This window comes from Acomys minous (genome assembly GCF_964271855.1).
Source record: "Acomys minous genome assembly, chromosome: 18".
Taxonomy (NCBI): Eukaryota; Metazoa; Chordata; class Mammalia; order Rodentia; family Muridae; genus Acomys; species Acomys minous.
In genome coordinates, this window is record NC_140501.1 from 69,465,175 (window position 1) to 69,486,443 (window position 21,269).

A 21,269-nucleotide genomic window follows, 5' to 3' on the forward strand; every position below is an offset into this window, starting at 1 on the left:
TATCGTCAGGTACTGAGGTTAGGCTTTCTACAGGTGGCTGGAAAGAAAAAACAGGTACAGTTCAACTCCTGGCTTTCCCATAGCTGCTGTCATGTGTTACTATGCTATGGCTCTCACTTGGTGTCTCCAGCCCAAATGTGTCTCATGAAATCTAATGTTGAACCTCGAGTCATCTTCCTATGGATGAATTTCATGTATTCGTCTAAGACAAAATCCCCAACCTTCCACAAAACATGTCCTCTCAGCTTTATGAATGGTGCTTTGCTTTGTCAATTCAGCTGACCTAGACAAAAGTGTGTGTGTGTGTGTGTGTGTGTGTGTACCCATGTGTGTGCACAGCACAGTTGTGAAAGTCAGAAGGCAACTTCAAGTGTCAGTCTTCATGTGCCTTCCACATTTGTCTGAAATAGGATTTCCGGTTGGCCTAGAACTTTACCAAGTGAGCTGGGCTAGCTGCCTCAGGAGCTTCTAGGGATCAGCCTTTCTCCACATCCCCTCTCTCGTTCTCTAAGATTACAGACACATACTGTCATACCAGCTCTCCATGTGAACTCCAGGGATCCAAACAAGCCCTCAGCTGTGTAGGGCAAGTACTCTACCACTAAGCCATGTTCCCAGACTGTGCTTAAGGAATGGCCCTGCCCACAACTAAGACATGTTTCCCCCACAGCAATTTACAATGTAACCACTGACATCTCCCCACTGACATCTGAATGGACTCAATGTGGAAATAGGCTTGGGTCCCTGCAACGTGAGAAATGGACAACAGAGATGGGATAATTGGAGAGGGTGGCTTGTCGTGGGGCATCCGTCATGGACACTGGACGCAGAGAGTTGGCGTTAGGCCTTGAGATCTATTTTGATTGGATCTCACTAACGGGGGGAGATTCTTGTAATACTTGGAATTGTCACTTGACAAAACTCTGAAGCTACGTCGGACACAGGCTTCTGGGCATGCCTGTGGTGGATTAGCTTACATTGTTAATTGATAAGGAAAGACCCATCTTAAGTGTGGCTGGTCCATTCTATGGGTTGTGTGACATGAAGAAACACACACACAAGCGTATATTCAGTGTTGTCTTCTTCTGAGCGTGGATACACTGTGTCCAGCTGTTTCAAGCTCCTAATGGCTTGACTTCCTTGCCATGGGTTATAACCTGGAGTGGTGAGCTTAAACAACCTGTTCCTCTTAACTTCTTTTTGTCGGTGTATTTTACCACAGCAACAGGAACCAAAACTAAGGCAGGGTTTCTATGTGTCAGGAGGGGACTTGTCAAGTGAGTTTGGGTTACAGGGCTATGTCTGTCTACCCACCTGGCATGTGTAGGTGCCCATAAAGATTATGGATATGGCCTAATGCTGGTGGTTGTTTAGCTTTCCCTGGTGTCCTCGGTGGCAGAACTGTGACTCAGTTCTATTCCTATTGTGTCTTAACCCACAGACCTGCCTAAGCAGTGGCCTCTGCCAGTTTCGCTCTGGCCTTCCTCCTCAGGTGATTGATGTGTGTGTAAACAGCATCAGCTCTTCCCCTAGCAGATGATGTCTGTCTTTTTTCCCTCCTGCTCATGAGGAAGGCATAAATATTTTGTGAACTGGCACATAAGCTCTGGCTTAAAAGCCCAGCTCCTAAAGGAGAAGGTATTTGTGGACCATTAGTGTTGGCAAGGGACTGCTCCATAGATTGGCTCCCAGAGACTAGCTTTTCCACCCACTTGGCATTTAGCTCACTTTACAAAAATTGCTTCTGTAATTGGCTCTTCTCCTCCTGGACCATAACAAAATGAGGGCAAGCACCATGACTTCTCTTTCTTCCCCGCATCTAGCAGAGGGCTAAGGCCCAGCTAGGCCACATTAGGCAACCATCACTCTGATGACCAGGTCATCACAGAAGCTGGCCAAGAGCCACAGGTTTCTCTTGAAACTGAGGTTTGGACTAATAATGACTGATGAGGCTGCTTCATCAATATTCTGTCAAATCTGTCAATCAAGAAATTCAACAAGGCCATTTGAAAGGGAACGTGTTCCAAAATTAGTAAGCAGAGGCTTTCTAGAGCCAGTAAGTAGTGTTCCCCAAGCTTGGTGTGCACTAGTGACATTGCACGAGGGTGGTAATAAGGCACCTGAGAATCACAGGTCCCTTTACATATAGCCCTATATGTATGTGAGCAGCCTGGTTTACGCTACAAGAAAATCAAGACTTCAGGGAAGGAGAATCAGAAGTCCCTTTACTATAGACAAAAGTCATATGTCGTCTAATGCAAAGGCTCGGTCATTATAGACCTAAGTCAATGTGTCACCTAATGCAAAGGCTCAGTCACTATAGATGAAGGTCAGTGTATCACCTAATGCAAAAGCTCAGTCACTATAAATGACAGTCAGTGTGTCACCTAATGCATAGGCTTAGTCACTATAGATGAAAGTCATGTGTTGCCTAATGCAAAGGCTCAGTCACTATAAATGAAAGTCAATGTGTCACCTAATGCAAAGGCTCAATCATTATAGACGAAACTCAGTGTGTCACCTAATGCAAAGGTTCAGTCACTATAGACGAAACTCAGTGTGTCACCTAATGCAAAGGCTCGGTCACTGTAGACAAAGGTCAGTGTGTCACCTAATGCAGAGCCAGCAGGTGGCTCACTCACAGAAGCTTGTGAGGATTCAGACCTTACCTGTGTTGGCAGCTTCTTGAAGCTCCATCCTATCCAAATTCTTTCCTCTTTTACCAATGGCGAGGATCCAACACAGCCAGGCAGAAAAGATCTCAAGTCATTTTTCCAACAAAACCGTCAACTTCTTGGGTACAGGAGTGGCTCCATAAAACTGATTTGCAGAGGAGGGAACTATGCAGGAGGAGATGTGCCTTTTGGCTGTGCACTAACTTCTGCCTGAGATCTTAGAGATTCTCTGCCTCCTTCTGTCAAGTGGGGACAGGAAAAGCCATCCCGCAGTGTTCTTGAAGCACCTGAAGACGGTGTGTGAATCTTCTGGGCACACAGTAGGTATGAAGCATATGCTAGGTGCTTTGTTTTTATGTCACAAAAGTCAGTTGTAATGCTAACTGCTGTTGCACTCAGCTCTAGAAACACTGGGCGCATTGTATGCTAGACAGAAGACCCACAGTTTTAGGGGTGAGATGTGTATAGCAGCAGTATTCTATTGGTTTTCTTTTCACATACAGATTTTAATCAAACGAAAAACTTTAAAGGGTCTTTTTTTTTTTAATATGTAAGTACCCACGTCTTTCAAATACATGTCTTGAAAACCTATGTTTTCAGTTAGACACTTATCATTTTGATTAAGATAATTATCAAGTCTTTAAGAAAAAGCCGAGGACAATACAGGCCGTAAACTTCAAACCCCTACCCAGATCTGGCCAATGGACAGGACATTCTCCACAGTTGAGTGAAGAGTGGGGTCTGACTTTCACACGTACTCTGGTGCCTCATATTTGACCATGTCCCCTGAATGGGGAGGCCTCGTGGCACTCAGAGGAAGGATAGCAGGCTACCAAGAAGAGACTTGATACCCTATGAGCATATACGGGAGAGGAAGTCCCTCAGTCACAGTCATAGGGGAGGGGAGTAAGGGGGAAATGGGAGGGAGGGAGGAATGGGAAGATACAAGGGAGGCGATGACCACTGAGATGTAATATGAATAAATTAATAAAAAAAAGAAAAAAACTTCTTAAATGGAGCTGAAGAGATGGCTCAGAGGTTAAGAGCACTGGCTGTCCTTCCAGAGGACCTTGTTCAAGTCCTAGTACCCACATGGCAGCTCACAACTGTCTGTAACTCCAGGTCCAGGGGCCCAACCTCCACACAGACATGCATGTAAGCAAAATGCCAATGTGCCAATAAGGAATAAAATTAAAAGGAATCATCAAAAAACATTTTTTAAATTTCTTAAATATAAAACATGTAAGACGTACAGACAATGATATCAGCAGCAGGTCTCTTAACAAGATATTTATTTATAAAATGAATAATCGATAAAAAATATTACATTGGAAAATAACAATAAAATGAATAAAACTTGTCAGCTATAAGAAGTCAAGCGCACGTGACAAGCATAACAGATAATGCTGGGGCTGGAATGTTTTGGTTTCTTAGAGAACACAGTACCAAGCTGGGAATGTGAATCACAGGTAAAGCATTGGCTTGTTACACCCAAGGTCCTGGATTTGGTTGCCAGCACCACACATATAATAGTTAATAAATAAACAAGTAAGTAAAATAGATCAAAATGGAAAGTTGCGGTATTACCTGTGTGTGGAACACCACCAACCAGTACATCTTTTCAATAATTCTAATGCTAAGTGTTTACCTAAGAACAAGGGAGCCCTTAGGCAACCCCATGAAAACTTTAATAAATGCCAGCCAATACTGATGACAGTAACCCTACTATAGTCAAATACTTCTTGCCCATGAAATTCACCACAAATTACTTTTTAAGACTTTTTTTTTAGTATAGGTATATGTGTGCTGGAGTATGTGTGTAGATGTGTGCACTGGTATCTACAGAGGTCAGAAGACAATGTGGTTACAAGCACTTGTCAGGTGCCCAGTGTGGGTTCTGGGAAGTGAACTCGGTTCTTCTCCAAAGGCAGTTTGCACTCCTAAGCAGCTTACTAGCACACAAATGTTTTTTTTTAATGAAATATAGCTTTCCACCTGGTGTTTTGTTGAGTTATTATATGTTTCTGTGAGAAAAGAGATTAGATAATTATGACTGCCAGCTAACAAAATCTGGAATTGTATTTGTTTCCAGTGTTTCTTTGTTGACTCTAACATTATCATGAAAAATATCACAGCTCTTCAAATCATCAAAAATTATTTGAACATCTCAAAGTTGGTTTCAGTTAGCACATTATTTGCAAGAGTTGGAAGACTCGTCCCCCAAAGGACCTGGTGTTCCTGGTAGATAGTGGATGTGCGAGAGGTAACTAAAACAGTCTGGGCTTGAGAGGGAGATAGCAGACGTGCAAGAGGTAACTAACAGTCCAGGGGTGTGAGGGAGAAGGTTGATGCTCTCTGGCACCAGATCTGCACATGTTCCTTACCTGATGATTAAGATGAAGTTTCCAGATCAGCTCAGAGGTTTTGTAAGGTCAGGGGCTTCGCTGGCTTTTCTGCCCATAGAGGATAAAGGCAATGGTGAGGTCGCTGGTTTAAATGGTAACTGTAAATTTGGTCTGTTGTCTTCCACATTATCTTTGTTCACACAGAAAGTGCACTAGCACTTTGCATTTCACTCGCAGTGACTTCCAAAGACCTCTTTCTGTCTGTGCCTCATCACCTTGGCTTTGCCATTTATCTGCGAACACCACAGCTTACTTCAATGTGTTCACGGAATTGCCTCACTCAGTCAGTAGCTGAGACCCTTTGTTTTCCTTTGGCTGTGAACTCCCCGGAGTAGATCCCCATGGAACCCCCTGGCCAGCACTTCCTAGTTGTCCTCTCTGGGAGGTTTTTTACAATGTTTCCACTACTAGCCACGGGAGCTAGACAGGAAGTCAGTATAATACTCACAATTTCCTCAAGATCTTTTACTCTGAGCAGCTACATTTCTCTCTTACAGCCTAACGCTGTAAGAATGAAAACCTGGAAACTTACCATTTTCTGCACACTTCTCAGCTAACTGAGAAGAAATGAAGTTGGACGCCACAACGAAAGTTAATACTATAAAGAGATGGTACCAGATGTATCCAGCTGATCCTGAGTCGGGGACATCTTAGCTATTCTGTCCCTGGGTTGATAAACTTCTGAAAAGTACCCCTTTTCCTAACTTAATTTAGAGTGGATTTCTAATGCATGAAGTCAACATTCTAAAAAGCATATTCTTATTGTCCGTATTGCCCATCAGCTGTCCTTCTTGAGTGCCTCCTGTGAGCCACAAAATCCAAGGCACAGAGGAAACAGAAGAGTGGAGATTCACGTGGCCACCTTGGCCTCAGTATCCACACTTAGATATGGCTGAGCCCAGATTCCTACCACATCTCCCTGGATTTAGGCAGCCTGGGTTTTCAACTACTACATACTGTTTTGATCCTTTTCAAGAAGGAAGTAAAGGCATAAACCCAGGATTCCCATGCTCTTTTGTGCTCTTATTTCAGAATCTTAAAGTTGATCGTCTACTTCTAGGCTCCATAATACACACTTCATTATTCAGTCTCCTCTGACTAGACAGCCCACTTCCACAGCTTAAAACTCTGTCTGGTGATAGGCTGTTCATTCTCCGAGGCCACTCTTGGTGTAAGCGCAGAGCTGTCTCTGCTGCAGACTTGGCATGGACTCACTGCCCCCTTAGCCCACAGTTCACATAAAGCTGTGGTTAGTGGGTACTGAGTTGAGAGCTCCGTGTAGGCACAGATAATGTATCCGTCAGTTGTCTGACTTCACCCCTGACACAAACATACTTAACAATAGGTACCTAACAACTATCTCCCATTGAATTTGGGAGCATGCAGAGCCCCATCACTGCAGATGAAAAAATATATATTCGCTTACCTGGGTAGATATAAAAAATGGCCCATAATGACCTCACTACTATGGCTCATGTCTTAGAGAGTAGAGAAGCTAGCTGACCTGACTACTGGGAGACTCTGCCTGGAGCTCCTAATACACTCTAATACTCCTATTAGAGCGGATATTATACATGCATTTGCAAACCTGGCTTCCGCCCCGGCACTCAGTGGCATAGAAGGCAGGAGTGATTTATTTATAATGCTTTGTTGCATCTCAAGTGATATGCTGAATACTGAATTTTTATATTAAATGATTGGTATATGATGATGTCGGCAAGGCCAGTATGTTTATTTCCAAAACAGATGCCTGCTCCATGGCTTAAGCTCCTACTGTGCCACCGGGCCTGGCCATGAAGCTTAAGGTTCACCTTTTTTTTTTTAAGAATTAATGAGTAAACTGTCTTCAATAGATGAACTGCTATCAGATCTCTTCTTCAAAGCAGGCAGTAGGAGACAGCTGGCAGCAGGCAATTGGCTACACTGTATAAGGATGCCAGGATCTACTGTTTCCAGTGGAAACAAGGATGAAAGAAAAATCACTTCTGTGAATTATAAGTCGATTGCTTGCTTGCTGGATGGAGCTCACTTGTGGAGCACGTGATTAGAGTGCCCAAGGCTTTGAGTTTGAGCCCTTGTACCACAAACCAACAAAAATTCACTACTTACCATACAACACCTATACATAGGTTGCCAGAATTAGGTAGTCATGGCCTCAACTCCATCGTAACTTGCAGCCCAGCTTACTTCCAGACTGTCTCCTTCCCACCTAAAGCACTGGGTAAACACAAAAGGAAACCTGATACTAACCTAAAAGATGACCTAGAGCCACACCCCATGGAAACACATGGTACAAACGGGACTTGGTTTTGAAAGATCCTCGGATTATCTGTGAATCAGCCCTTTTGGAAAAGCATTGGTAGCCAAGAGCACGTGAATCTCAGTCTCTTGCCACTGGACTTGCACTGTTCAGTTAGAAACGCCCCTATGCGTCCACCCTATGCAATGGTGGACATTGTAGATATGAAAATAAGACCCCACATATTCTTAGCAGGCGGCACTGGTGTAAGTAGAGGCATCGGTGTGTGATGCTTCTGGGGACTCTTGAGTGTCTCTACATTTCTAACTCACTATTAAAGAGTGCGCCTTAGTCAGAGACGTTTAGTAATAGAAGATGCAGCTCACAGAATTTGTAGACATCTCTAGTCATTCTTCCAGAGTTAAAAGCGAAAACTAAAAGGGAAAGAACACGGGGTGAGCAGAAATCAGTGGATGACAGAACAGCCACCGTGTGAAGGCTGCAGGTACACTCTCCTGATTAGTTCCTGTAGCTCTTGAGAGCTGAGGAACGCAAGCCTCCTTTTCCTTGATACTGCGACCGCTCCGCTGCGAGTCTGACAGTTTTCGCAGTTATCACTCTAGTATATGTCGTGATAAATGCAAAGCCAAATTAAACAAGGATGCCACTGACAGTTCAAGGTTCCAGTTCCCGTTTGACATCTTCTACCATCTTAGAAGAACCACATCCAGACCAGGCTGCCGTGGCACAAAGGGAGTGATGCGCTGCTCCCACTGATGGTGAGGGAAGGCGTGCCTTACCACAAAGAGCAAACCAAAGGTCCCGAGAGTGAAGAGAGCTGTCTGTCTGTCCTGATGTGCAAATGGCTAAGCTGATTCTCCTACTCGGTATCTAGTCACATTGCTGGATCCTTATTGGAACTAACAAGCACTGCTTAAGGTCACAGCGTGCATAGAACATCTTACCCAGATTTTTAAATCCATATAAACTATAGGGCACATATATACAGGTATAACTAGGGCTACATATACATATGCATACAAATACACTTTTTAATTTCACATATGTATACATGTTTTCTAGCTCTGAAAAGTGAGCGCTCAGAGTCAGAGGAACCCCAATACCAATGAACTCATCATTTACAATGAGGCATTGGTTTCTAGACACCGTTCTTCAAGAAAATAAGGGCCCATTCCAAGAGAGGGACGCAAAAATAAAAGACAAGCCCAGAGAAAAAACCTTGTGCTAAGAGGTAAAGAAGAGCCTAAAAACAAACAATGTAATGAGGGCACGGCAACAAGACTTGGAAGCTCATCTTGAGTTGAGAAAAAGGTCAACAATGCAAGTTTGGTCATGACTCAGCGTATGAGATAAATGTATATCGGTCCATACCACTGTAAATTGTTAAATAAGTAAATGAGAGAATAAAAAGGGAAACTTTTACTTGTGAAAAGATTTTCAAATAGTCAAGATAGAACCCTCTAGAATGTGGCTGAAACCATCTGTCTCACATCCCATAGTGTGACAGGGCTTAGTCACCGCCTATGAAATTGAGCACAAGGATGGAGAGCAAGCAGCCTGACAAATTAGGGAAGGGGAAATGACTCAGCAGTAAGAGCATTGGTTGTTTTTCCACAAGACCTGGGTTCAACTCCCAGCATCCAGGCAGCAGCTCACAACTCTATCTAACTCCAATTTCATGGGCTCCAAACACCCTCTTCTCTCTTCTGCAGGCACTAGCTATGCATACTGTACACAAACACACATGCAGTCAAGACACCCAGACACACAAAATAAATACACAAATGTTAAAAGAAATGTTTTCTGTTCAAGAAAAAAATAAAGAAACCTAACAAATCAGCCATGTAGCCACGGGCAGCATCATCACTAATGACATAGAGGTAGCATACATGACTGATATCAAAAAAGATACTCCATCTCTCCATTGTATCCCAAACCCATATTTGCAACATTATCATGCGAGATATACGGGACAAATCTCACTGGAGGAAAATTCTGCAAAACAATTTATTATCACACCTCAAATTCAAAATTATTTAAAACTAGGGAAAATAGGTTGCTAAGAAGATATGGTGATTAGAAGTAATAGGGCATCCTAGGTGGAGTAGGGGCATTAGTGATATAATGAGTGGGATTCAGATGAAGGCCGAAGTCTGGTCCATAGCAATGTACCAGTATTTATCTCATCACAAAGCACCATTTGAGGTGGGAGAGTCAAGGTCCGGCTGTGGGGAGCATAGACCCATGAAGACCGTCCTGTGCCGGGGATACACGGAAGAGGCGTGGCATATAGTGAGACGGATTCCCGAAGGCTGAGCTTTTGTCCACTACAGTGGCTAAAGACTACAAGTGAAACTGGACTTCAGCAGTCAAGCTGGTAGAAAAGCAATGAGCCTTTGATAGGAGGGAGAGAAAGGGGTGAAAGCAGATGTAACACAGGGCCTCGAGTGCCTTAAATAAACTACGTGTGCGAGAGTTTTAATACAAAATGCAAGCTCCACCCAAATTTCATCTTCTAATGCTCACCTCTAGTTAACAAATCTATTAAAAAAGGCTCCTAGAGACCGGGAGCCGGTCTTCCTGTGTTTCCTTCGTGGTGATCCTTTCCAGCTGAGAAATGAGCTCAGTGACACTGCCTTGGCCATGAACCTGACTGCCAAGGAACCTGAAGTCACTTCGGGGTTTTCTGCTCAGACATCCTCAAACTGGTACGCACTCACTCTGTCTTTCCAGGTACGTCCAGATCCTCAGTTACTCGCTGCAAACCAGGAGCCAACTGCCCCAGTTCACACAGCAGCATCAGCAGGCAACTGTCCCCTCTGTCGGTCACCGAAGACTCTTCTGCTCCTATTCTTGAACTTCAGAGCCGAGGATCCTCTGCAATTTGTGGACACAGAGTCGAGAGACAGAGCAGATCAGGTATGTGGTCACCTCGCCTAAAGTAGCGCTTCACCTTAGCCTTCTAGGCAGCCAGGAAAGACGTTACCTTGCGCACAGAAGGTAGGAAGGTTTCCCAGACTCTTATGAATGAGTGCAGGGATGATTTATCAAACAGGAAGAGGAAGAAGTGAGGACGTAGGAAGATGTAATTAGGGATATGCAACTACAGTGTCATAGGGAACCAATCTTCAAAATCTATTGCGGAAAATTTTTACAACATAGTCAGTCAATGACCTGTGATGAAATTTACAAGGTAGCTCATTTTCTCGTTTTCTGCTGCCAAACCCAGCACCTTCTAGCTCAGCTCTGGGATTCAGGCATGGCATTCCATATCCTATCTAAAGAAAATGGAAACATCAGCAAAATCAGACCATGCTTTTGCTCCTGTCAGGACTGCCAGTGCCTGGTACTCATCCGGTCTCCCCAAGCTCCCATGCTCCTGTGCGGCACTTAGCCAACCAGCATGGTCTGCTCCTTGTGACGCCTTCAGCCTTTCCTCACATCCTCCTAACCACTCGCTAACTCTTGGGTTACTGATGGCTGTGTGGATCTCGGCCCGTGAGCTTCCCAGCAAAGTGTGATGATCTAGATGCAGCCGGATTCATCACTTGCTGCTTAAGACTGTGACGCTTTAGTCTTGGACACATATTTCCTGTCTCAGTGAACACTCTAAAGCCCCACGTTTATATTCATTTCCTATCCGCTCATCAAATGACCACACATCTACCTTCCCAGAAAGAAAGAAAAAAAAACTGTTTTCTAAGTAACAGTTCGATCTCATCTATCAGATTTTGTTCAGCAGTTACGAGCACGGCAGGCTCTTCCCTGGCTAGTGTGTCTCCCTCCTTGCCTGATGTCAGGCTCTCTATTTTAATTCTTCCATGATCAGCCCCTGTACCTCTTCTGCCTGCACCCAAAATGCCTCCTTGGCCTGACCATTCAGCTGGGGCTGGCCATATGCCAAAGTCTCTTTCAGTTTTCAAAATGCAGAACACATCATCCAAATAACTGGTTAGTTAAAGAAAACTAACAAAGCCAAATGTTAAGAGATTATTTTTAATGAACAAAAATGACAGTTTGTGAGATTTAGTGGAGGTGGTGGTGAGTGAAAATGAGGCAGGAAAATGAACAAAAGGCCTCATTCGGAGTCCTGTTGACTTATGAATAGATTTTTTATACGCATAAATCCTAGACTGAATGTGTGTTCAGAATAAAGACACCTAGAGCTTTTCTGCTTTGCAGAGCCTCTCATCCAAGCCTGGGGTCTTTTCAGCTGCACTGAGTAGGTTTCTGTTTCTTTTCTGGCCTCCTGGTACAGTAGTTTCTCATTTACCATGTGAATTTACCTTCATTTTCCCTTTCGTCTCTGCACAAATCACAGGGCATTTGAAGAGCTGTTATCCAGAGCAGATAATGTCTGGGCATAGTTAAGGGAGCTAGTTAAATCCTGCTTCCTGCCTCACCTCAGTGTCTCTGCACTAGGGAAGTTCCTCCTGACCACATCTGTTTCCATTCTCTATGGAGCCTCATCTCGGTATGAACAGGCCCTGGTCATCTTGTGTCATGTGTGTTTTGCCAGACTGTAAACTCAACTCTTTCCCTTTTGAACCCCTGAGACCCAAGGAGAGAACCAGATTTGTGAGTCTCCAAAAAGTTTATTGAGTAAGTCAGAGAATGGCCATTTTCACCTGCTGTTACTTGAGACTCCAAGAATTCAGTATGACTTATGAGACGAAGAAATTCCACAGAGATTGCTGTAGTCTCATTTATATCCTGAAGTGAAGACTTGACTCTCAATGATTATCTGTAAAGCCTTCAGCCAGCAAAGGACGCAGCCCCAGGGGTGCAGAAGGAAGTCGGGCTTTGCTTCACCAAGTCATGGGAACATGTTCAGGCAGGTTCTGGAAAGGCTAAGTGAGAAAAGCCCCGTCAGTCACTACTTCCACTCAGAGTATAGACCTTGTACCTCAGCTAAGTTCCTAGAAATGTAAGAAAATCTTATAGATAATGCTGTGTCCCTGCAGGATGCTGCCATGTAGGATCTCAGCTAGGAGGGTGTCTTTCTTCTCAGCTCCCTGAGAACTTATTTTTTTTTCTAACTTAATCTAACTTATTTTTTTCTAACAGGAGAAAGAGTGATGATGGTTATCAACTCCAGAGGGTTCTGACTACTTTAATGTGAAAAAAAAATGCTACTAATTTTTCTTAGTAACTGTTAAAATTCATACAAAACCTATGTTTCCTGAACAGGCAGAACAATAATTTGCCATACGATGAGAAATGACTTTGTACTGTCACATTTGCCCTGTCCTTAGGACACACTGCTTTCTGTTTAAAAGCCATCTGGTGCTATTTTTAAAAGATGTCAGTAGAATATAAAAACAAGTTTCACTTCCTCCTGACTTTTCATGTTGGTGGATACAGGGCAACTTTGGCTCAGTTGAGCTCCCCCACATAGGCTGAAATCTTGGGGAGTTTCTTTCTTAGTGCTAAGAGGCAGCAAATCTGCATACTTTCCTGTAGGGTTAGATGAGGCCCCCAACATATCCTTAGAAGCTGACGTGTAGAACAGTCTTAAAAGCAGAACATGCCTACCATGTAACATTCACCACCAGCATGCGCATCTTTGCCTCCTGGGTGGGGTCCAGATCCACACTGGAGGCCAAAACGCAAAGTCCATAAAAAGAATGATTTGGCAGGGGAGGTGGTGCTAGAGGTGGCTCAGCATTTACAAGCATTGGCTGATCTTTCAAAAGGACCTGGGTTCAATTCCTAGCATCCACATGGTGGCTTGCAACTGGCTGTGACTACAGTTCTGGGACACCCTCTTCTAACCTTCACCAGCACTGCACACACATACTGCACACACATACATTCAAACACTTCATACTTATAAAGTAAAAAATAAGCAAAATCTCAAAAACAATTTATAAAAATAGAATGAGCTGGGGACCACTGTTCTCTTCCAAAGATGGCAGAAAAGACAAACTCTGGCATGCTCATCAGACTTGGTGGTTATGTACGTCTTCTTAAAGGAGCCAACACGTTTGGTGGCTGTTTTTTACATCCTGCTCCTCCATACCTGTGTTCCTCTCCTGTTTTCAGGGGATGACGGCACACAGACACATCCTGAGAGCAGCAGCCACGAGAAGAGACCCAAGGCTCGCTGCCTGTCCTGCACATCTGTGCTTCTGAAGACCATCTGGGGACTCTTGATCATCTTGTCAGTGTCATCGTCCTGGGTTGGAACCACACAAATTGTAAAAATCACTTACAAGAATTTTTACTGTCCCTTTTTCATGACGTGGTTTTCAACAAACTGGAACATTATGTTTTTCCCAGTCTATTATTCGGGCCATCTAGCCACAGCTCAAGAAAAGCAGTCACCAATGAAAAAGTTCAGGTAGGTTTCATGTTGAATACTCTATAGGAGACGTTGCAAAACCTGTTTTATATAAATGTGCATATTCTGAACTCTCTTCGGAAGTGAGGAAACAAGATCTGTGGCTGGAGGTGAACTGGAGGAAGCAGGGTCACCATCCCCTTACCTTGTGTCCCATATGTAGTCCTCATCATCATGCTAAGAAACACTTTCAGATGGGGTCGGTATCCTCATCTTAACACATGATGAAACAGATGCCAAACAACCTAAATCTGGTCCAAGGTTAGTGATGTATAATAGAACCCTGATTTATATTCGGATGCTTCTTTATTCATCTCTGAAGGTCATGTGTTCAGAATGTCTTAAACTCTAAAGGAAAAAGACTATATTAATAAAGTTAGTTGCTGTTGCACAAACATTTACTTAATATTTCCAGCACTCTGACGCGCTAGCAGGTGAGAGTGCCTTGTTTATTGAGATGGGAGGCTTAGCACTGGGCAACCTGAAGAGATGCCAGTCTCTGCTGGTCAAACACATGGGTCTTGTGTGGTTTTTTTGGTAAATATGTGCAGTGGAGAATGTCCTACTCATCTCATGGTTCTGGTATTTGTTCAGTACTAAGCCAGGTCCCCTCTGGGAGTGGTCAGTAACCTGGCAGGGCTAATGTCAGCTTCTGTACAGCACTCCTGGAAGGCAAAGGCAACGCTTAAGCCACAGATTTTTTTTGGGGGGGGAGCGGTTTGTAGGGTTCTTCAGGGAGGTTGTTTGGTTGGTTTGGGGTTTTTGTTTTGTTTCGTTTTCTGTTGTGTTTAGTTTGTCTTGTTTTGGTTTTGTAGACTACAGCAGGTAAAATATTTGCCTTGTAAACACGAGGATTTGAGTTCTAACCCAAAACAAACAAGAAGGAAAAATAAATCTAAGTATGGTTGAGCATGTTTGCTATCAAGCACTGGGGAAGTGCAGACAGGAGGACGCCTGGAGCTCACAGGACAGCAGCCTAACCTCCCAAGTGAGCTTCAGGCCAAGGAAAGACCTTGTCCCAAAACACAAGGGATGGTGACTGGGGAATGACAGCCAAAATTGTCTTCTAGCTTCTCCATACAGAGAGAGAGAGAGAGAGAGAGAGAGAGAGAGAGAGAGAGAGAGAGAGCGCTAAGAAACAACATCTGCAACAGAGCTAAGAAACAACATCTGCAACAACCATGCTCACTGCAGGGACCTCAGGAGATTAGAGCAACTGATCTTCAGCAGGGTCAGACAGGAGCTCAACCTCTCTTTAGTCCCTCTGTGCTCTGCAGGAAAAAATATTCACTATTATGATTGGTACATTCTAAGGTTAAATTTTAAAGCACTTTCCATTTCTTGTCACCAATTGGAAGTTTGAGGGAATATTGAAGTCACATTGTGAGCTAGTTTTCTGCATGCAATGGTAAATATTCAATTTAAAGAAACAAAGAGTGGGGGCCGATGAGGTGGGTCTGGGCTTAAGAGTACTTGTTGCTCTTTCAGAGGCCCTGGGTTTGTTCCCAGAGCTCACATGGTGACTTACAGACACCCATAACTTCACTGCCAAGGGCTCTGATGCCTTCTTTTGACATCCTTGGATACCAGGCACACACTTGGTGTACATACATACATGCACTCAAAGTAGTCATACACATAAAATAAAATTTTAAACTCTATGTTTTAATTTAAAAAAAAAAACAAAAAGAAACTAAAACAATAACTATGGTCTTTTTTTAAGAAGAAAAGTCCCCTAATTGCTTGTGATTGCTAACGATATTTTGTATTTAGTTATGGTATGGACCTCCATTAAAATAGAGGTCATCTTGGGGCATGATGTTTAATGACGGTATTTTTTTAAGACACCAAGGAAGTATCATTATCAAACTGTAGTTGTCATATTTGAGAACAGCTGTGTATGCCAGATAGCATCCTATCCATGGTCTCCTCAAAAGCTCCTGTGCCTTAGATATGCATATGATAAAAAACAACTTAAAAGGAGGAAGAAGAGCAACTTAAGAGCACTGTAAAGCAGGTCATGTGACTGGCTGAAGCTGGGAAATGAGCTGTACCTCCCCCACATCCCTAGAACTGGACTAACTCTGAGCTTTGCACTCTACCTTGACAAGATGCCTCCACCTGTCAGCGGAGAGCAAGGTTGGTAGTTGCTGGAATTGAATCAAAAGGCTTTTATTATGAAGTGGAGAACACTGCTAGTGTTCTCTAGTGAGAATAGTGAGAGCTAAACATGGTCAGGAAACTCTTAGATCTTTGATCTCTTTTCCCTACAGACTCATTAGCAACATCTGCTAAGGAGGTGCTCCGAAAGCTTTCAAGCCTGAACAGGGGACTTGAGTTGGTATAGGAGACCAAAAGTAGAATTTTCCCATAGCACTAGATCTCCCACTAGTTTTTCTCTTGAGCAGTGTGGAAGAATTTCATGGGTTTTTTGAAAAATCACTAACATCAAAGGAATTTTCAATAAAGTATCAAATCTAGGTGAGAAGACGTGTCCCCTTAGAAATAGACTTTGAGGAATCCGTTTTTCTAATTAAATACTACCAGAGTTCAAGTGCCCCAGGTGCATTTGAAATTTACAGAGAAAAGGGTATTTGCTATAGTTTTAATAAGGATACTTCATTAATGGAAAATTTTTTCTAGAAGAATGAGTTAGAGTCAGATACAGCAGTCTCTGGTGACATACACTTAAAGTATCATTTGGTATACAGAGGGTGCTCAATAACTAGTAGCTGCTGCTATATAAATGATGTAATTAATTTATTATTCCCCCAGCCTCTAGCTTCATTGCAAGCTTTGCCATCTTCCAGTGCCTCTTATCCAGATATTCTGCTCCCATCACCCCAAATAGAGGCACACTATTCATTGTCTCTTAGTCAATACCTATCCTTTGAGTGTTCACATCTTAGTTCCTGAGGCTCACGCTGCATATAACTCTATGTGGGTCGCCTCGAATGTGCTGAGAGAAGGGCTTGGAAGGAGACTTCTAATGCCTGCAACAGTAGCTGCCTATGGGGAGACAGACAGCAGTTAGGAGGGTGGGTAGAAAGGAGGAACAAGGAGAGACTGAATAGCTGAGGGACATGATGGGCTGGGTGAAAGCCACCTCTGCCTCTAATCAGCCTTGCGGTCCACTTTGCCCATGGGCCTCTCTCACCATCCCTGGAGAATTGTGTTCCTTCCCTGCCCCCCACAACCTCTTTCCCCCACATTCCTTAGACTCTCATCTGGTGACTGTGGTCTCCAGGTAAGAACCATCCAGAGCCAAGGATAAGAAGAGGGAAACTATTGAATAAGAAAATGTTTTCATGTGTTTTGGTAAATGTGTATTTACAAAGGCACCCACTGGTTGTGGATAAAATAATAAACCCAGGACTCTCAACTCCCTCTTGCTTTTTGGCCAGACAGATTCCCTGCCCTACCAGGAGCAAACCTTGCATCTGGGACGGTCTGGAAGCACTGTTCTTGCCCTCTGTACAAAACCAGGGACTGCAGGGCTGCAAAAGGTCCATTAGCATTTCTGGGTGATAGGTGAGAGTTGTGTGTGCTTTACCGAAGACTTTGCCTTTAGGGTGTCAGTTCCCTGCACTGAAATCGTGTTTCAGTCAGGTTAAAGCTTCCCTTTGGAAATTTTCATTTTCCTTTATGAAAAATCCCAGTTTGAGGATCTAGCTCAGTAAAAGCCAACTCACAGGATTCCGAGGGTACCAAAGATTAAGTCTCTCTCTGTCTCTGTCTCTGTCTCTGTCTCTGTCTCTGTCTCTCTGTCTCTCTCTCTCTCTCTCTCTCTCTCTCTCTCTCTCTCTCTCTCTCTCTCTTTCTCTTTGTGTGTGTGTGTGTGACACAGTTTTGACCTTCTTGTACCCCCAGCATTCTTAGCTGCTTGAAGTCAGAGTTTTATTGAATGACTCGTCACTGCGCTCTGCTTCCTAGTCTCAGGGTCCTTGCCACTATTTCATTCCAGAATCTCCCAGGTGAGAGGCTACTTCGTTTGGTGAGGCAAACCCTGGCTAGACATCACTTGGATTTAGAGTGTGTTAAATGCTTTCTGGACAATGATCTCTCTTCAGTAAAAACTAAACTGCTATTTGTACTGTCTGGAGTCATAAAAATGCATACACACACACACAAATAATAGTAAATTGTTGCTTTGAGCAAGATATTTATACTTTTAAAATATCATGTTGGCAAATGATTGTCCAGCAAAAACTGTGTTCCTGTACATGACTGCAATTAAAGTAAACTTCCAAAGGGAGCCTCTTTGGCCCACAGTAGCATAGGCATTATCATCGCACCCCTATTGTTACTGGGTGTGTTTTATCACAATGGCCCCAAAAGATAAGCAGCCAATTTAATCATAAATCAAACAAATCAAAAATTTCATTGAAAGCAGTGACTGGCTATTTTCATATAGTAAATTCAAACAAGTCATCCAAAATACTGAACATAAGTCCAACCCGAGTTTCATACTTAAGGTTGTCACAGAAACGTTCTTCATTTTTCTGCCTTAACAAACTTTGTCACTGAGTACAGATTTTGGAAAGAAAGAGTGTCCCAGAAGTAATAGCTAAACCCTGAGGTGTGTGAGGCTTCGAGGATTCCGGGAACCACCTGCAGGCCACATACACTACAGCAGCCATCTTGATCCTATCACTGTGCACGTGGCAAGCTTCAGGCTCTATCAGTAGCCACTGACTTTGATGACTTTGATGACTACCCGAGTCTGAGTTTCTCCAGGCTTCTCTGAAACCTTCAGAGGCAGGGGAATGGCTGGTCAGCTGGGGGAAACTGTGATGAGGACAGGGTCCTGCTCTTTCCAAGGACCCCCGTGTACTTCCTAAAGCACGCAGATGACAAAACTGGGCTCGGCACATTCCAGAGACGCTTGATGGACCCTAGCTTGTGCTCTTCGCTAACAGTGGTCATGAAAATCAGTCTGACAAGATGGGGTCCCCAACAGTCCCTGCGCACTAACGTCTTTCTCTTTCCTAGGGAATGCAGTCGGATTTTTGGTGAGGATGGCCTGACACTGAAGCTCTTTCTTAAAAGAACTGCCCCTTTTTCTATTCTGTGGACTTTGACAAATTACCTGTACTTACTGGCTTTAAAGAAGCTGACAGCCACGGACGTCTCCGCTCTCTTCTGCTGCAACAAAGCCTTCGTCTTCCTGCTGTCCTGGATTGTGCTGAAGGACAGGTTCATGGGAGTGCGGGTAATGGCACACTCAATTCCGCGCACGCGCGGTGCCTCCCTGCTTCCTCGGTCTTACCACCACCGCACTGCTGTGCCTTGGAGTTTCTTTAATGCTTTCCCCTCTGGTTCTGAGTACATTTGAAGATGTGTTAGGAAATCCCAGCAGTGACAGCAGCAGCACGCAAAGAGAGAGGGCTGCGTCTACCGGGGAGTTAGTAGGCACTGAAACAGACTGAGAGATTAAGTTCCTATTTTAGAAATAACTTGCAGAAGTAGTAGTGTGACCATTCCTTGTTCTCAACAAAGAGGGGTCTGAGAAAATAAGCCACAGTAAAGATTGTGGTTCGCTTTTGCAGGTCAACATATTTTGGAGCAACCCCCAGCCTGCCCTTACCCAGATGGATTTAATTAATATTGGTGTAAGTAGATAAGGTTACCAAACAGTAATTAAAGTCACTGGTAATGGCACAATGCTATTAAAAGTGGTTATATATCTAGTGTGACTAATCTGGGAATGGAAAGAAAAACAACAACTTGTACTGTGGGGTACAAATCCTTAACTGAACTATGTTAAATGTGTATATACCACCTCAGTTCTGGGTTTATTCCTTTCAGTAGTAGGATGGATCTTTAAATTATATATATGGATTTATATAATTATATAATGTATATAATTTTTATGTGGTTATTCCATGTTAGAAACAGATTTCTCAGGAGTCGTGTGGACATCAGGAGCCAGATCCCATTCACATCTGGCCCCTGTCCATATCAAGTCAGTAATGCTTTATAAGGAAAGCCACATGCAGAGATTTGTTTTTATGAGGTATCAATATCAGATAATTTACTTTTCTGTGGAAGAGCTGTCCAAGACTGGGTTTGAAATGTATTTTTTTCCTACCCAAATATTGATCTTACTGACAGTGTGTCTAGGTCCCTGCCTCTTTCCAAATGTTGAAACTGACATCTATAAAGAGAGAAAGTGGGGCTGGAGAGATGGCTCAGAGGTTAAGAGCACTGACTGCTCTTCCAGAGGTCCTGAGTTCAATTCCCAGCAACCACATGGTGGCTCACAACCATCTATAATGTGATCAAGTGTGCACTGTATACATAATAAATAAATCTTTAAAAAAAAAAGAGAGAGAGAGAGAAAGTGCCTGACAACCATTTACTAAAAAGGCTTTTTTCCCCCAAGAAAATGAAAAGCCAGGTACACTGAGGCAGCCTGTGGTAGCAGTCTCTCAAAGGGCTGAAGCAGGAGGGATACTTTGAGACCAAGAGTTCAAGGCTAGTCTTGGTAGTAGAAAGGCTCTATCTCCTTAGGGAAGAAAAAGTACACAGTTACAAAAATTCTGATTGAGTTTGAAAGACACTGCTCAGAAATTCCAAGTAGAAGCTAGACAAGAACAGTCAAAAGATATATTTAATAAGAAATAAAATAAGAAACTTTGTCTTTCCTTCCTTTGTTCTTTCTTTTTTAGAAAGTGTGTATCCTCTCTATAACCTTATATTTGGTACCCAAAAGGCCAGGTGTCCTGTGTTGATAGCAGATGCCCTGTAGTCAGCTGTCAACCCTCAGGAACTTTGACAATCCCGTGAGAGCAGGTGCCTTTCCTGCATTGTTCACTGTGGCATTCGGGGACAGCTACCTCTGTCTTCAGGCCCCATACAATATTCAAATACGAGCAGTTCCTTTTAAATTAACTGTATTTAGGTGACAACTACAGTGCTTAGCTAAGTATAGGGACCTGTGCAGTACCCTATTGAAATTATTTTTATAAAACAGTGTTTGTTTCTCTTAGCTTATTTCTTAACCCGGCTACCACACAAATAATTGAGACTCTTTTATGATACAAGGCCTCACAACATAATCTTGAGCAGGTTAAGTCTGTTCTTAACCCTCTATGCTATTTTTGTCTTACTCCCAGAAAATATCCGAATGATACTTGCACTTTGTAGCTTCCTCAGCTCCAGCTCCTTCCTCCTGATCTTCCTCTCTCCTTGCTGCTGAACTCCTCTAAATCCCCTAATTCTTCTCCTAGCTCCTCTTCCCCTGACTAGCAGGAAGTCCAGCCCCATTCTTTCTGCTGCTCATCAACTAACTGTAAGCTGCTTTATTGATAATAACGGGGCGGGGGGGGGGTGGGGAGCTAGGGGGTGGCCGGGGGCAGGAGGGCAACTGGGGAGCAGAGTTTACACAACATTTAGACAGGAAATCAGAATTTAAGCTACACAATAATCTTACGTCTACAAATGTAGACCTTTGATCTACCCTGGTCATTGTCATCAAGTCAACCATGTGTGTTGACAGCACCTAGAATAACATAGAGCACGAAGTTCAAGCTCAGTTGCCATCTGAAGATAGAGTGAATGAGTTTATGATTTGACAGTAAGGA

General features: G+C 43.4%; 1 protein-coding gene and 1 long non-coding RNA gene across 2 annotated transcripts in view; one reads left to right on the forward strand and one right to left on the reverse strand.

Moving 5' to 3' along the window:
* Nucleotides 1-21,269, forward strand: part of SLC35F4 (solute carrier family 35 member F4) — a 238,223-nt gene that overhangs the window by 201,799 nt on the left and 15,155 nt on the right. Inside the window, exons 2-4 of the mRNA XM_084768034.1 lie at nt 10,074-10,259; nt 13,386-13,683; nt 18,676-18,895. Coding sequence (XP_084624160.1) covers nt 10,074-10,259; nt 13,386-13,683; nt 18,676-18,895 — 704 coding nt within the window. The remainder of the gene's footprint in view (nt 1-10,073; nt 10,260-13,385; nt 13,684-18,675; nt 18,896-21,269) is intronic.
* Nucleotides 10,134-18,884, reverse strand: LOC311589543. The gene is made up of 5 exons (XR_014776575.1): nt 18,783-18,884; nt 13,829-14,031; nt 13,363-13,518; nt 11,969-12,190; nt 10,134-10,217 (listed from the first exon to the last, which is right to left on the reverse strand). It is a non-coding gene; the product is annotated as an uncharacterized lncRNA (long non-coding RNA).